An 18100-nucleotide genomic window follows, 5' to 3' on the forward strand; every position below is an offset into this window, starting at 1 on the left:
AACAGCCGCTACTGATACAGCTGAAGCAGGGATACAGTGAGTAGCCAAAGGCTGGACGTTCCTTTTAAAAGACTCAATCAACCATTGTGACAGTGCAAAGACAAAGACCTTTGTGTGCCAAGCATATTGTGGACTCTTTCTTTCTTTGAATGCTCCCCCAACCCCCACACTACATACCATAATGGTCCCACAAAGTGGTGGACTCTGACTCTAGCTCCGGGTTATACATGAAAGCACCGAGACCAGACTGAACCCATGATCTGCAACACACTGCATTGGGCCGCAGACACATTTTTTGTCACTGCAAGAACTGCAAAAGAGGACTGCTATGCGCCCAATGCATCCTTTTTTGAAACACCATTTTAATTTTTTTTACCATCCTTTAAAAAACTGTTCTTTTCAATCATGAGGCCTCAGTAATGTAATCTTCAGCTCACAGCCTTTGACACTTGCCACTCAGTTGTCATTCAGGCCTTCCTGATCTGAATCCTAGAAATAGTATCTTATTTTGTCTCCTGAGAACGAGATTAAAGGTCTCCAATGACCTCCCCGATTCCTCCCGACTCCGACTAAAACGTGCCTTGGCACCGGCTTTCCCTTTCGGAATCGCTGCACACCATGGGAATGCATCGCCACGTGGAGCCGGCGGGTGCTGCACGCTACTTAAATAGAGCAGCAGGGGCTGAGGAATCCTGAGGAATGCCACGCCACTCTCTCTCTGCACATTCCAAGCACCAGCCAAAAGGCAGAAGCGGTGACCTTACTGAACAGGAGAGCCCAACCTACAACTGTCTCCTTCCCAGGCTCCCATGGGAGCCTGCTCCACAGAATCAAAGGAATTCAGCTGCCACCTCCCACACCCCCCCTTACATTTTGTAAAGGCACAAAGGCTGTGAAAAATAATGAAAAAGTGTTTTTAAGTATGCAGAATTCTGTTTTCACTTAATTATAAACCCCCCCGGGGGATTAACAGCACTGTGGCATGGGCTTCTTGAGGAACATGTGCTCAATGCCTTTGGCATAAACCTGAAAGGGGCACTCTATTACTTTGGGGGTACTTTAAATAGTTCGGGTAAAATGGGCAGGTGCTCAGCCCCCCCCCCCCCCAATGTGCCCCCCCCCCCCATGTGCCCGATAATTGAAAACACTGTCAGTTTCAACAAAAGGAGAGGAGTCATGTGGGTAAAAGGAAAATGAAAATAAACTACCATACAAAACAGACATTGCCAATGTTTTATTTTTAATTTTTTTAAGATGCAAAAAGGGTCCACTGAAAAAGAAGTTACATTTCATAAATAAATTAAAAAATGCATTTATGAAAAATATCAGTACAAAGTGGACATAAGGATAGTCTTTGGAAGTTGGCAAGGAATTGTTTAGCTCACAGATTGAAAAAAGACAATGTCACAAACTTTTGTTAAAAAAATCTGTACAAATAACAAAATAAATAAATAAGTTAAACAAAACGACCTTAACAAAACCTGAACAGCGCTATGTACAGGGTTCGGACTCTCTAGCGCCCTCTTTGGTGTGGCTGTCACAGCTTGCTCTCCTCTTCTTCTAGGGCTCGATTCAGTCCCGGGATAAACTTTAGCAGACGCCTCCTGAAACTCATCTGCTTGGGTTTCCGTGGCAGGGAGCCGGATCCGGTCGGCCTTTCCCCGGCGAGCGGAGGAGCCGCGCGCAGGTAGCTGCGGGTGCTGGCGCTGCGGGTCAGCTGGCTCTTGGTGGTGGAGAGAAGGCTGGAGGCCACTGTGGTGCAGCGGTGCAGGGCTCTGTTTCCCAGCTGCTCCCTCCCTCCATCTTCCTCCTGGGCGGAGCCGGAGCCTGCAGCGGTATTGTTGATGCTGGTCGACTGCTCCCCTGGGTACAGGCAGGTCTGGTAAAGCGCGTCATCCTCCGTGGTGCCGCTCAGCTGGCTGGTGCTGCTGCTGGCACTGCTCATGCAGCGGACGGCACGCAGAGAGGCGGGGCTGGAGGTTCCCAGGCTACTGTACACCAGGGCCCTGACCGACTCCAGTGACTCGTACATGGCGGCGTCGCTCATCATGAGGCCTGATTGAAACCGGAGGTTGCAGTGTGAGAGCGTGACCTCTAGGGGGACCCGCACAGGCCTGGCCCAAAAGTCTCTCAAAACACAACACGACCTGAAAAAATTAAGAACTCACCGTGCGCCAGCCTCTGTTCCTGCATCATCAGGGACCGGTATTCATCCCATTTTTCATGCAGGGTTTGCTGATAAGGGCAAAAAAAGACAACCAGTCAGACCGAGGATCCCTTTCCCCTCTGCAGAACTGTTTGTTTATCACTGGGCAGCGTCCACAAGAGAGCTGCCCACGCAGAATGCGTGCCAACGGGCCAGAAAACAGGAAACAGACATGGTTTCTGTGAAGACGCGTGACCCCTTCCCTTCCAAAGATGCTGCGTGTGCAGCCGCAGGCCACATGAGTGTTCTGTGCTGTCGGAGTGAAGTCCCACTGCAGGGTTTATTTACAGTGTGTGACATGACGAAATCAGCATGTTAGCTCCCCGAAATGGGGCCCCACACAACTCCAAAGGAGAGCTGAATCCCTCACTTCAGTGCGGGCAGTTGTGGCCCAGGCCTGTGTAGGGAGTGGCGGGGGGTGTCCTACCTTCAGGTACTGCAGCCGAGCCTCCAGCTCCGCTTTCCGAATGGCGTCACTGTACACAGTCTCCAGCCTGTGGAAGCCGGGATACATGGGGGGAACATTGAGACGCTTTCTCAGAGCCGCATGCGGCACGCCACAGTGGAACCTGTCACGGGTGGCGGAGGTGGGGGCGGGGGGGGGGGGGCATTCTGCTGACCTCAGGGGCCACGTTACAAAGGCTCTCTTTGTGTGGGATCCCGGCACATGACGTGTGATCTTAAGAATTCAAGAAATTAGGGGTTTTGGCAGAAGCACCCCCTCACCATCCATATGCAAACATTTCGAGCCGGGCACTGCTCCCTTCTTCGAAAGGCTAATCAGCTTTAGCGGTAGCTCTTTATAGTTTATGGACACTCTCTCATCCCCTGTGTCACTGCCATGTGACAAAAAAGGAGCATCTGTAGACTCATTCTGCAGCTGACAGCTGGTTTGTCTTTACACTCTCCTGCTTCACTGGAGCACCGGCATGTGGATAAGCACAGCCATACCGGCTGGTATTGGGAAATACTGGAACAACGTAAACAATTTACAAATATGTCCCTGGGGGGGGGGGGGGGGGGGACTGTTTGTTCCACAAAACAAGACGAGTGACTGCCCCGGATGGCATGGCGCTGAGAGAACAGGAAACAGACTATGCTCTTTCCAGAGATCAGAGGTATTCTTGGGTACAGTCACTGACTGGGGAAAATAAATAGGAGAGAAAGTATGTTTGTAATCATTCCAGCATGTTGGGCAGAAAGGGCAGCCGCTAGATTAACTGAAGAATTAATTCTGCCTGCTCACAAACCTCAGCTGGCTACGGTGCCCCCAAAGCTATAGGAAAGGTCTGATAAAGTGAAAAAGGGGGCTGATCACCCGCCCCGAATTCCGGGTACTCGGGTCACTCACCTGACGCAGTTACCAGACGACCTGATGAGCTGAACGATGTCTTTGTGTCGGCATCTATCCACGCTGGACTCGTTCACACTTGCTATGGTATCCCCTAGGGGTAGCAGACCACAAATGAAGACAAGCTGGAAAAACAGACGTCCATGATCTCATGCTTTCCCAGTGCCCACCATTCATGCTGCTACTGCTAGCCACAGACAGTTCCAGTTCCGGTACTAATGGTTTTTCTCATTTCGAGACCCCTGTGTTTTATAGGCTAACAGACCGTACTCGATCACCATTAGCCTCTCTTCCAGACCCCTGTGTTTTATAGGGTAACAGACCGTACTCGATCACCATTAGCCTCTCTTCCAGACCCCTGTAGTTTATAGGGTAACAGGCCGTACTCGATCACCATTAGCCTCTCTTCCAGACCCCTGTAGTTTATAGGGTAACAGGCCGTACTCGATCACCATTAGCCTCTCTTCCAGACCCCTGTAGTTTATAGGGTAACAGGCCGTACTCGATCACCATTAGCCTCTCTTCCAGACCCCTGTGGTTTATAGGGTAACAGGCCGTACTCGATCACCATTAGCCTCTCTTCCAGACCCCTGTGGTTTATAGGCTAACAGACCGTACTCGATCACCATTAGCCTCTCTTCCAGACCCCTGTGTTTTATAGGGTAACAGGCCGTACTCGATCACCATTAGCCTCTCTTCCAGATCCCTGTGGTTTATAGAGTACCAGGCTGTACTCGATCATCATTAGCCTCTCTTCCAGATCCCTGTGGTTTATAGAGTACCAGGCTGTACTCGATCATCATTAGCCTCTCTTTCAGATCACTGTGGTTTATAGAGTACCAGGCTGTACTCGATCATCATTAGCCTCTCTTTCAGATCACTGTGGTTTGTAGAGTACCAGGCTGTACTCGATCATCATTAGCCGCTCTTCCAGATCACTGTGGTTTATTGAGTACCAGGATGTACTTGATCACCATTAGCCTCTCTTCCAGATCCCTGTGGTCTATAGAGTAACAGGCTGTACTCCATCATTAGCCTCTCTTTCAGATCACTGTGGTTTATAGAGTACCAGGCTGTACTCGATCACCATTAGCCTCTCTTCCAGACCCCTGTGGTTTATAGGCTAACAGACCGTACTCGATCACCATTAGCCTCTCTTCCAGACCCCTGTGGTTTATAGGGTAACAGGCCGTACTCGATCACCATTAGCCTCTCTTCCAGACCCCGGTGGTTTATAGGCTAACAGACCGTACTCGATCACCATTAGCCTCTCTTCCAGACCCCTGTGTTTTATAGGGTAACAGGCCGTACTCGATCACCATTAGCCTCTCTTCCAGATCCCTGTGGTTTATAGAGTACCAGGCTGTACTCGATCATCATTAGCCTCTCTTCCAGATCCCTGTGGTTTATAGAGTACCAGGCTGTACTCGATCATCATTAGCCTCTCTTTCAGATCACTGTGGTTTATAGAGTACCAGGCTGTACTCGATCATCATTAGCCTCTCTTTCAGATCACTGTGGTTTGTAGAGTACCAGGCTGTACTCGATCATCATTAGCCGCTCTTCCAGATCACTGTGGTTTATTGAGTACCAGGATGTACTTGATCACCATTAGCCTCTCTTCCAGATCCCTGTGGTCTATAGAGTAACAGGCTGTACTCCATCATTAGCCTCTCTTTCAGATCACTGTGGCTTATAGAGTAACAGGCTGTACTCGATCATCATTAGCCTCTCTTCCAGATCCCTGTGGTCTATAGAGTAACAGGCTGTACTCCATCATTAGCCTCTCTTTCAGATCACTGTGGTTTATAGAGTACCAGTCTGTACTCGGCCACTATTAGCCTCTTCTTGTTCACACACTGCTACCCTACCCACATACCCCAAAAATGAATGCAAAGATCACAGACTATGCTGCTCAATTAGCCAGTATATTTTGTGTGCCTCAGTTTTAGGTGTAGTCTCATGACATCAGGACCATATAACTAAACACTTTGACTACTTATTGAAATTAAAAAGCGATCTCCCCTTTCTGGAATTCTATGCTTTCTTCTTGGCACAAGAACAGAATGAGGCCATGTTGTTTCATAGCAGAGCACAATGAAATAAAAAGCACGCAAAGAATGCAGGAAGTGAAACTGACAAATGCATGACAGATGCAGAGAGCGAGAAAGAGAGAGAGAGAGATTGAGGGAAAGATGGAGGGAGAGATGGAGAGAGATGACAGAGATGGAAAACCAGGCTCCATCTGCCTGACACCAAAGGGTATGAGCAGTTCATTCATTGCTCAAACTGGAAGGTTTCAATACTAAAATACTCTCCACTCTGCTGTCAAATTCAGGAAAAGTGAAATTTACCACATTTAATAACACAGGCTATATTATTTCCATTTTAATTAATTTCATTATGCAATAAAGAGAAATAGGAAAGGGTACCAGCCATAATAAAACTGGAAATAAGGTTTAATTTGGACAGAATAAAGTAATGGGTCATAAAAGAATAAAGCAACCAATAAAATCTCTAAAGGACTTGTATAGAGTCCGTTTAATTAAATTAGGAGGCACAGCTGGTCTCACAGTGAATGTTTCAGTGGTCAGTAAGTGGGCTGTATCTTACATACGCAGAATGTTTCTAAAGGCAGGCAAAAGCAGCACATCACAGAGGCAAATGAGAAGCAAACACATCAATTAACTGCATCAAACAGATCCAGTGATGTGTTGAGCATTAAAACAAGTCTGCCGTGCAGACACTCACTGAAGCCATCCTTGCAGGTGGAGTCAATAGGCCTATTTGTTTAAGATGTTAATGTTTTTTCATATGCTGACATGTAACTGGCAGATAAAGAGACTCAGGTAGCAGTTACAGGAAGCAGATTTAAATAAAGCACGTGTTTCCATGCAAATTACGGTCACCCTTTTTCACTGCAAGTCCCCTATCAGTCATGCCTGCTGTTTTCTCCAACAGAAGAGGCAATCAGGAAAGTTTGAAAAACAACTATTTCAGCAAAAACTGAGTCACAGTCCTCATTTTCATCGTTTCGCCAACGGCAGAAACTAGTTTGTATAGTGCATGTTAGTGTATAGTGTACGTTATCTCAATAAGGGCAGAACTCTCTGCTGACAGACAGTAGCTTCTGTCTGAAGGTGGCTGGTTTCTGCAGATAGATCTTCGGTGATACATGGTATCTGTCTGTCAGATGTACCTTTCATGCTGCGTGTGGCTTGATCTCATTGACATCGGATGCTCAGCGATGCCATTCGACTAAAGTGAAGTTATGTAAACTGTGTAGTTGGAGGGCATCCAGAATACAATGAGGCTAACTGTTCATGATCTAGATCGGCAAGTATGTCCTAAGTCACTTCCCCCCCCAGCTTCTGAACAAGAGACTAAAAACATTCAGTACGACGAAGTCAGCAGGTCCAGAAGTGCTAGAGCACTGGTCTTGAACTGTCCCCACCCCCCCCCATCAGCAAATAGTTGGGGACCCCTGCGTCTTACCAACTCTGAGGCCAGCCCGCTGGGCAGGACTGTCTTCATGCACCTTGCAGATGAACGTGCACATCTCCACAGAGTTCTCATCCTGATGATGCAGGCCGTAGGTCTGAAAGTGGAAAACGTAGGAATCAGCTCCTCCAACCTCCACCACCAGACACCAAAACACAAACCTGAAGGGCTCGTGTTTGCACAGCCTTATCTGTTTAGCAGCACAAGAAAGAGGATGTTACACCCAAGATCAACACATCTGAGCTCTTGGTTAGGATCAAACTACATATTTGACACAAGACTTGCTGGATGGGGGCTGAAAAACATGAAAAACAGGACCTGCCTGAGCCCCACCCTCTCTCAGAGGAGGTCACTCAGGGGCATTTGGAAACAGGATCATATGATGGTCTATAGAAAGAATGTCGCAGCAGACGTGTGCGATTTGGCGAAAGGAAATATAATCTTGGGTGTTCCTAAATCCTTCTAACTGGAAGCAGGCCGGAAGTGAGGTTTTGTCAGCTTAGAAAACATGACAAAAATATAGCGAATGCAAGGAATGTGGTCACGCAAACAACGTCAGTGAAACTTTTCATTATTAAGGCCTAAGACTCCTCGCAAACACACTGATATGGTTTACTGCTCTCTTCAGTTTTGTCATTCACACATTTTCAAACACTAGGTTATATATTTTTAATGGGGGGGGGGCAGCTTTGACGCAAGAATGAACAAGAATTAAAATCTAAAATTACCTGCAATTGTCAGAGAAATTATCAGTACAATGTAACTTTGGCTTGGCCTTATCGATTTGTACATCTATGCTTTAGTGTGGAAATGAGCAAAAATTCCTGATACATTTCCTCAAAACAGCATAAAGAATTACACATGTTCTGAATTAGCTTATGGAGTCTTTTAAAAAGCCAGGTGAAAGAGGTGAATCCTCCCATTAACTGCTAGAGGACTTCCTGTTTGCGAGCTACATTTATCATTGCCATGGTCAGTGTTTCCTTCCATGTGAAGGTTGACAAACAAGAGCTGAGAGAACTCCGTGGGTCTGGGAAGACTTAGAAAAGATACCTTGCAAATCCAGGTGGGTGTGTCAGCTATATACAGGACAATGACACAATGGAACACAACCACGTCTGACAGGAGGACATTCTGACAGCAGGGGTATGAGTGTGTGTGTGTGTGTGTGTGTGTGTGTGTGTGTGTGTGTGTGTGTGGGGGGGGTTACAGTTCCCTGTCTAGCACTTGCTCATTTCTGCAGCCCATGTCTTTAAAATGTTAAAGTGTTTACAAACATGCCCCCTGCCCATAGAATATGGGCTATATGGTGTTCCAGGGTTGTTCTCTACTGAGATTCTCTGCCGAGTTTCCACAGCCGTTTCATTTATTCTCTCTTTGCGGACCACAAACACCAGTCACTGCAGGTGTGTATAATAAGCAATGTCATCGAGGACACTGGCGTTTTAATGAAAGCTCAGCATGACAATGAACATTTCATGAGCTCACCCTCTAGAATGATACTGACATAAAGGGAAAGTCCACAACACGGCAAAACAAAAACGGCCGCAAACGAAGCTTGGCAAACCACTGGCGAAAATTGCCAAGACCACATCAAGGGGAGAGACAGGGAGGAGAGCAGGATTCCGAAAGTCATACATTTTCCAGAACATGCAGCGGATCTCACGTCCTGTAGCCCAGACAGGGCAGGAAAGGAAGGGTCCCCTTCAAACACTACTTAGAGACACTTTGTTCCTAAAAATAAGCAGCTATCTGGCCAGTACAGCAGCACTGCTTTGCGATCCCACGACACAATAATGCTGACAGTTATTGCTGCCATCATATGTGCTTTTTCAATAAATGGAGAGAAATAAGTCGCTTGTTGCAGAAAGAGAGGTTGTGGGTCCAGCCCAACTCAAACTAAGGTGCCTTAACCCCTACCCAGCCCTAAACTTAACCGACATGTGGTCCCCACGATGTAATATATACATCATATACATCCCCCCCACACACACACATACACACTTGCCTACCATTGCGAGTCAGGATTTCACACCGACTCCCATAATAAACCAAAATATTTTTAAAAATCATGAAAATTGGTGAATATCCCCACAACATACACTTTGTCCTCACAGGATTATTTGTCCTTGAAGGATTTGTCTGCAAACACCCCCGGCCATGCTTTAATGAAGCAACATTCTTACCTGAATCTCAAATCCAAAACTCTCCTCTTGTCCTTTCTCCAGGGTAATGACTTTCCTGCAATGAAAGTGACGTATTAGCTTCTAAATGTATTGAATTGACCTTATGACAAAGACCTGGTTCTGGTGAAGTATCTGATGACTGAGGGCAGGGTTAGGTCTTTGCAGGTGTGCTGTGAAGCCCCCTGGGCTCAGGTCAAGTATATTAGTGCCCAGTACGACTGATTCAAGAATGAGGATGTTATACTCAAAAGAACAATGATGTCTCAGAGGTGATAGCACTGAGCCTCCCTGTGCACAAAGTGAGATATAACTCATTACATCAAGCTGGAAAAAAGAAACAAATGAATCACTGTCATCACGCCATTTACTATTTATAGAAACCTGTCACCGATGAACCAGTCAACCCTAATACATCATTAGGAAATTGGTCAAGCTTTGAATAGAATGAAATTAGGAAACAAAAGGAGCATAAAGGGCAACTTTTCAATAAAGGAACTAAAACACATGCTGTCACATTCCAGAAGTTGTTCCAGTATTTCAGAAAAATAACCAGGTGAAAGTCGAAAGACACGCAGCCTGCCCGCACACCCTGCTTGGGGGGGGGGGGGGGATAATCCGCCACAAGCTTCAACACAACATCGCGTGGCACTTATTGTGCACCAACCCAAACACAGGAGTGTCCCTCAACATGTGTTGTTCTTGCACTATTGTTTCTTCAAGACAAGGCAGCACCTAAGGCCCGTGGGGCACATGCACAGAGAAGCCTCTGACATCAATGATGTATCTGTGCAAATACCTCTCAGGGTAATTCCTTTGCCGCCACAATTCATGAATAGTTATGTCACCACAAACACAGCAGGAAAAGAAATCCCCTATCAAACAACAAAGAAACATACAAAACAGTAGCAGTGTCCAATTACTGTCAATCTCATTCTGATACTGCAAACATGTCAGGAGAAATGATCAAAGTCCTGTTACTGAAAACAGACACACAGGACTTCATAATGTGCTCTGGTTTATTATATTTAAAAGACCACATCACTTAAGCTTTTTGGTGAAGACTGTATTGTCTGGTTCGTTATAGGAATCTTTCCTTGGTGCCCTAAGCCAATGTTTCCCAGCCCGGTCTTCAGGAACCCCCAGATGGTCCACGTTTTGTTCCCTCCCAGCTCGACATTCTGGGGGTCTCCCAGTGCTGCGTTAGGAAACACTGCTCTGAGGGTCTCAGCAGAAAAGGCTGGTGCAACTGGAGTTCTTGCAGACCCGTTTTTAAAACCTAGGCATGACCTAGGTTAGGCCTGGTTATGGTGAGGAGCAGCGGGCTGGCTGGGTATAGGAAGGGGCCATGCAGAGACACGAGGAGGCTCACCTGCACTGCTCCGGTGACTGATTCTGAGGCTTCCACTTGTGCTGCGCCCCCTACAGGGGACAGGAGACACACATTAGTGCCATAGGCACACAAAAAATCTGCACAATGCACCTCTGTGCTACCTGGCTCACGCCCCTACGCCCAACACCTCCTACAACTAACAACTCTGAAGGTTGTTTACATAGTAGTGGTTAAATGGTTCAAGCCAAACACGAGCTGGGGCAGCAAAGCAGGGGGCTGTTAGCAGGGGTGGGTGCTGCCGGTACATCACACAAGTCCCCTTGATGTGAGTTTGAGGCACGTCAGGGACATCTCCTTCTGTCCCTGTTGCATGACACCTCACATGTGAAAACTAAGTTTTCCCTTTTACACTGTGACCCAGGAATCTCAATTTTAAGCACTGAATATTTCTTTCATCAATAGAAAACCCATCCATCCATCCATTTTCCAAATTGCTTATCCTTCTGGGTCGCTGGGGGGTCTGGAGCCTATCCCGGAAGCTACAGGCACGAGGTGGGGAACAACCCAGGATGGGGGGCCACTCCGTTGCAGGGCACACTGATACACCATTCACTCACACATGCACACCTATGGGCAGTTTTTGTAACTGCAATTAGTCTCAGCATGTCTATGGACTGTGGGGGGATACCGGAGTCTTCGGAGGAAACCCCACGATGACATGGGGAGAACATGCAAACTCCACACACATGTGGAGCCCAGGCGGACACTCAAACCCGGGTCCCAGAGGTGTGAAGCAACAGTGCTAACCACTGCACCACCGTGCCATCCCAATAGAAAACCCATGAGGAACATAACAGAAGAGCCCAGTGAAACACCACTGCCGATCAACATGGTTCAGATTATGACGTTTCTTTTTTTTCCCTTTTACAACCAGCCAATTCAATCCAATTCTACCTCAATGATTTCCAGTGTTGTTCTCTGAAAGTGAACTTTGTGTCATAGCCAGGCATAATAAAATGTTGCCTTTCTCTACTTACTTGCACATACAAAATTATCCACAAAGCACTTTGAATGACTGCATTTATTTCCCGAATACCTCTGGAGTCCCACGGGGGCGGGCAAATTGAGAGTGTGCCCCCCTCACAATGGTCTTTTGTGGCCGTATGGCTCAACTGGGGGAGCAAGTGTAGGACGTTGCATGGGACGGCTGCCCCTGTCCACTCTGTAGCAGGCAAAGGTGGAAATTTCAGGTTCAGAAAGCAAAAATCCAGATCAAGATGTTGTTTCCACAATCCACATGAGTTCTCTGTGACTGTGGCTCTTTATACCTTGCTGGAAGGCTGAAACAAAATCATGGTCTGGATTTTTACTTTCTGGACCTGAAATTTCCACCTCTGGTAGCAGGGCTCCTGAGACAGCACTCTTCATAGACCACAGGACTCCAACAGGACCACAGGAGTCCAACAAGTGTCACCAAAACCTTTGTTCGTATTTTAAAGACACCTAAAAGGTCTCTGAATTTGCCCTGAGTGCACCCTGATAATTACAGTTTTCTATGTTTATTAACTGAACCACTATAGTGGTTTTGGTACCATCAAGAAACAGTTTAAAATAAAACATGACGTGTGAAAAAACAGGAACTTCGTCTGCTAAATTCACACTCATTAAACAGAAACTCCACATCTTAATCAGCCTGTAGCGTGCATACGTTAATCCATTTGACGTCACCCCAGGCTAATATCGGTAAGCATTGCTGTGTGTTCATTTAAAAATGCAGTGCCTACATATTGGTCTCATTTAAAACAGCTGCAAAATGAATTATTTGCATACGACGTAGTTGACGGCTCAGAAAGAACGGAGTGGGGATTCGCTCTTCTGTCCCAAATCTGAATGTGTGCGTGGTCTGTAGTTTACTTTAAAATCTTAAAAGATAAATGTTAAAAGCCCGTGGTAGCACTAACTTAACTGCAAAACCCTTTTAATGGAAATAAACCTCATGTACTTTTATCAGAATATTTACCAGCAGACCACACACACGCATCTACAAAGTAACATCACCCACAGATGTCACAAACTGCCCTAACTGCGGACGTGTGATTAGTCAGTCATAGACTTTAACAACTGCTCGTCTGTTCGCACACCGATCACCTGCCAAAATGTAAATGCAAAAAAGCAGTTACATGCAAATGCAACGCGTTGCTGTTCTACATGCAAATCGCACTATTGACCGTTCAGTTCACACCCCGGCGGTACCGCTTCGTCTTATACGAAGTGAGAAATGATTCGAGAGGTGTGTGCTGGACGTGTCCACCTTTGACGTAAAATCGGCACAAATTTCATACATCAACACACGTTTCAAAGGCGATTTTATAAATTACATTGACTTTAGCCTGCTCCGGGTTCACTGCTGCAACTGTTTCTCGTGTTTACAAAATCCAACCAGGCTTGGCTGTAAAATTAAAAATGTAAAAGTTCAGCAGTGTTACTCGCTCTCGCACAGATTATATCTGTCATAGAATCTTAAACATAGACTAACCGCATTCGCCACGGGATCATCGTCTATAATCATAACGGGCTGCACGCGCCGCTGCTTCACACGTGCGTCCAGCTCGCGGGACAGAACGCGCGTATAGAACGGACCCGCTGACGGCTGTCAAAGTCAAACCAAAACGCTGGTCGCCGAAGTAATTTAGTGGGGAGGAAGTGGTCTCACTGAACAATGTTTTCCATAAACGACTGGCCACCTCTAGCAAAGAGGATGTATTTTTTTAAAAATTGTAGCCTGCCATTGTTATGCACTCCAGTGGAGTCATCCGTATCTACGGCCAGCAATTACTGTTTAACGGAATAGACAAGTCCGAAATGTTAAATGAACATTCTACATTTAATACAGCTCGCGGTATTCTGGACAAAATCTAATTTTAACGATGGTACTTATTAACTATAATAGAACAAGAAAAGTTGCAAACTCATCTGAATAAACATTCAATAATAAAGAAATGTTCGAAATACCTTTCTATAATTCCGGGGTAACGTTCCTCCAGAATAAGCGAGGGTCTTGTAGTTGTAAATATCTGAGGAACTAGTCGGCCGGTCCATAACTAAACTGTCCGACTTTGAAGAGGAAAAGTAGATCTCGCCGCTGTCCGAGCGCGCAGTTCCACAGTCCGTGTCATTTGAACTAAACTTTTTTAGCTTTCTGAAAGTCATATTCTTCATTTTAATCACAAATAGCAGATGATAAGGATGTGCGTGGGACGGACTCACTGATAATGAAACAGCTCACATCAAGCACGTCGCTATCGCTGTGACCACGCTTCGCGTGTAACTTACTCTCGCTTCCAACCGCTACAACTAGTTTACTAAAAATGTGACTTGCCGCGGATAGACATTGAATGACCCTCGTGGGCGGGGCCAAGGGAGTAAGCATTTTAATTGGCGTTTTTCCCCCATTCTTTTTGCTCATTGGTCCGAATTAGTGTAATACCGCCCACTTTTGGATGGCTGCCGACGAATGCGTGCGTGTAGGCTTCATGATGAATTGCGTCTATCACAATAGTTAATATTTAAGAGTAAATTGGAAACTGCACTGAAAATTCCGCGTGTATCATTAGGAGAAGAAAGATGCAATTTACCGTGAGGATCAAATGAATAAAGATGAAGTATAGATTTCAATCCATTTTCTGTAACCATTTATAGTACTGAGGGTCGCAAGGGGCCGGGAGCCTATGAGTGCAAGACAGGGAACAACTGAGGATGGGGCGCCAACCCATGGCGGGGCACACACGCCATTCACACCCGTATAAGTTTGGTAGCTCTAATTTTGGATTGTTTGTGTGAGTATGAGTGTGAGTGTGGGTGGGGGGGTTACGGAGTACCTGGAGGAAACCCTACGGTGATGGGTCGACCGTGTAGCAGCAGCTCGCAAGTGATAAATGCAGCTCGCAAGATCATGAAGATGATTGAATGCGGACTGGAAAACTACTGGGGTCTCCCCACGTAGGCTGGGGAGCGGCGTGCCTGTGATCGAAAGGTCACTGGTCCAAAGCCTAAAGCCAGCTTCACTACTGGGGTCTTGGGCCAGTTGCAGTCCTTAACCAATTGCCTTCTCAAAACTGTATGTCGCGTTAGGAAAGGCGTCTGCCAAATAAGTAAAATAAATACTGAAGTTCTTTTGCCGTTTTGCTTTCAGTGTGTAAGACCCTAATTAATCTAGACTTGTAATCCTGTATCGGTTATTTTTAAATTAATATTTTAAGTGAACAAAATGATCTCGGTTGCTCCGCTGATTTGTTGATAAGTTCGTTCTTTTCGTTGGGTTATATGAATGAGATTAATTATTTTATTCGCTCACGGCCAATAGGCCATCTCTTTCGCCACCCACTGGTGTAGTGATGCACGGACAGTAAGTAGAAAATATGATGTGTCATTATGAAAAATATAACACTACGGATAATAATAACCACTACGGATAGAAAAATAGCAACACCCTTGATCACCGATGAACCCATAACAGCGGTCTACCGTGTCGGAAGTGAACGAATCAATAAAAAACTCCTCATCGAATCTTTTATTGAACCAACTCAAAACAGTCGATTCACCTAAAGGAATAACGCTTTCAATCTATACTTATATTACCTTGTACGGTTTGTGTTGGGCTAGCGCCATCTGTTGTTTAGACAATTAAATTAAATTACGTGCTAATAAGTAGGTAAGTAAAACAATTCCGAAAATTGTGGAAATTAAAGGCACTTTTAAACGACATTCTGTAAAGCCAACGGAAATTTGTTGCATTTTAAAAATATTTATTACATTTATGTCAATTCCACATATCAGTTCAATACTTTGATGAGTTTGATGAGTGGTACCTCGGTTCTCGAACTTGAAAGTTGAATTTCTTGAAAGTCGAATAAACCAGTTTGACCTAGAACTGGATCTGAATTTCAGAAGTCGAACCGTGAACGCTGACCTAATATAAATTGTACGCGCCAGGAAATGAGTCATACTACAATGCAATTCTTACTTGAATGCCTTCTTCACAGACTGGACGATTAACCAAATAAAGCAGCGCAACATTACAGTAACTAACAATAAATAAACCACTAGCTTACGTGTACTATTAGAGCATTTATGTCATTTATTTAAACTTTATTTTACCAGGTAAATTAACTGAAAACTAGTTCTCACTGCCTTACGTGATATTCCGGAGAAATAGCATATTACGCATGTGTAATCTGCTATCATGCGTGTAACTAAACTCTTCAGCCAATAAGGGCAAAGGTGTGTCGTCACGGAGGCGGTTCCAGTTTGTGCAGCCGGGTGAGAGGTCGCAATGCATCTAACCGTAATGCATTGCGTCAGGATCAGAATGCGTTGCTTTAAGCCAGCGCTGTAAGCAAGTCGAACGCACCCAACGACCAGACTGGGGAAACAAACTGAAACGCTGACTTAATACAGAGGACTAATGACAACAACCAGAAACAGCTGATCACATGGGGATCCCACACGAGGTTAACGAGGGGGCGTAGCACACGGAAGGAGCGGACAATCGGGGCAGGACAGGGGTAATGTTGGGATAAGATCTTTATCGTTTATTTGGAAGTCATTAAGAAAAAAATGCTCTTCTTGTTTTATCCTGTTCATTTTGTGTTTAAATGCTTAAAAAAAAAAAAAAAAACATATTTAGGTGTAATTTTGGTTGGCCGGGAACCAATTAATTGGTTTTCCATTATTTCTTATGGGACAAATTTGATCAGAACTCGAACTTTTTAGGATTCGATCCGGAGTCTGGAACGGATTAAGTTCGAGAACCGAGGTACCACTGTATTTGATAAAACTCAGTGACAAATCTATGTTAGAAGTTAACTTTCAAGTATATGATACTGTATTACTTTACAGCTGCTCATTCATGCATATCTAATCGTTCAATCGTGTGGCAGATGTTCAGTGTAGTCTAAGTGACTTTGACAGTGACATGGTTGTTGGTGCCAGACAGGGTGGTTTGATTATATCTCCTGGGATTTTTATACACAACAGTCTCTGGAATTTACACAGAATGGTACAAAAAACATCCAACGAGCGGCAGCTGTGGGGGCAGAAACTCATTTGTGATGAGAGAGCTCAGAAGAGAATGCATAGACTGGTCTGAACTACCAAGAAGACAACAGCGAGTCAAATAACCACTCTTTGGAACAGTGGTAAACAGAGAAGTGTGTCAGAATGCACAAGACTTTGATCCATGAGGTGGATAAGTTACAAAAGACTACACTGGGTTGCTCTCCTGTCAGCTAAGATCAGGAAACTGAGACCACACTGTGCACAGGCTCACCACAGCTGAAGACCGGAAAAATGTCACCTGGTCTGATAAATCTCGATTTTTGCTGGTCTGAATTTGGTGTAAGCAACATGAATCCATAGCAGGATAACTTGCCATTTCAAACTGATTCCATGAACATGACAATGAGTTAATTGTGCTTCACTGGCTTCCTCAGTCACCAGATTTGAATCCAAAAGAGCAGCTTTGAAACGGCATGGAATGGGAGATTCTCAGCATGACTGCGCAGTCAGCAAATCTGTAGCAATTACATGATGAAATTATGTCAACATGGACCAGAATCTGTAAGCAATGTATCCAGTTCCTTGTGGTCTCCATACAATGACGCATTCTGGCTGTTCTGAGAGCAAAGATGGGTCCTACCCAGTATTAGAATGGTGTTTCTAATAACAGAACACAGATACTTTATAAGTCCCCATGGGGAAATTGTCTTTTGGCCATCTTGTTCTCCATGTGACACACATATGCAGGTGAGATTAGGGACTTGGAGGAGCGGCTGAGAACCTTCCCATTTTGCGATTGAAAAAGCCCCCTTTTGAGGTCCTAAGCATCCTTGTTCAGTCATGCAAATTTACAGGGGGGGTGGGGGAGCCCAACCCCTTCATTGAGCCTGCCCCTTGAGAAGTCTCTGCACGGTCTTGGGTGAGAGCAAGCTTGAAGGAACACAGTGCAGGGTCATGGGCAGCCGGCAGCATGCCATGCCCCCGTACCAATCGGAGGTTAAAGGCCCTGATGAAGGGCACAGCGCGGCATCGGTGTGCCTGCCTGGGGATTCAACTAGCAACTGATCACTGGCCACTGGCACAGTGGGTGTGTATCAAATCCTTAGTTGTTTCATTAGTATTTATAAATGGAAATATACCTAATTATAGCCCACAAGAGTATTTTACATGTAAGATTATTAAAAGTGAATTCTACTGCCTTGTATGTATTGATACCCTGCGATTCCATCAAGGCTGTACCCCAGGCTTGTGGCCTATGGTACTTGGGATAGGCTGCAGACTCAAAACAATCCTAATCAGGATAGGAGGTTGGAAGATATTTTTACTTCAATCAAATAATTGTGTCTCTGATGTGGATGTCACAGTCACTGTATTGACTGTGATGATTCTTCGTACTTTTGTAAAAGGCTCTGCCAGTGAAAAGTTTATGTGTCACAGCTCCAATAAGCAAAACAATAGTTTTGTGCTTG

General features: G+C 45.4%; 1 protein-coding gene across 1 annotated transcript; it reads right to left on the bottom strand.

The window, feature by feature from the left end:
* Positions 1-1219: 1219 nt before the first annotated feature.
* Positions 1220-13963, bottom strand: tamalin (trafficking regulator and scaffold protein tamalin). The gene is made up of 8 exons (XM_023805133.2): positions 13587-13963; positions 10614-10663; positions 9245-9299; positions 7053-7155; positions 3558-3651; positions 2634-2700; positions 2169-2235; positions 1220-2055 (listed from the first exon to the last, which is right to left on the bottom strand). Exons 1-8 carry the CDS (start codon positions 13791-13793, stop codon positions 1538-1540), a joined length of 1161 nt encoding a protein of 386 aa, XP_023660901.2. The 5' UTR covers positions 13794-13963; the 3' UTR covers positions 1220-1537.
* Between the last annotated feature and the right edge of the window lie 4137 nt (positions 13964-18100).

Source organism: Paramormyrops kingsleyae, chromosome 6, assembly GCF_048594095.1.
Source record: "Paramormyrops kingsleyae isolate MSU_618 chromosome 6, PKINGS_0.4, whole genome shotgun sequence".
Lineage (NCBI taxonomy): Eukaryota > Metazoa > Chordata > Actinopteri > Osteoglossiformes > Mormyridae > Paramormyrops > Paramormyrops kingsleyae.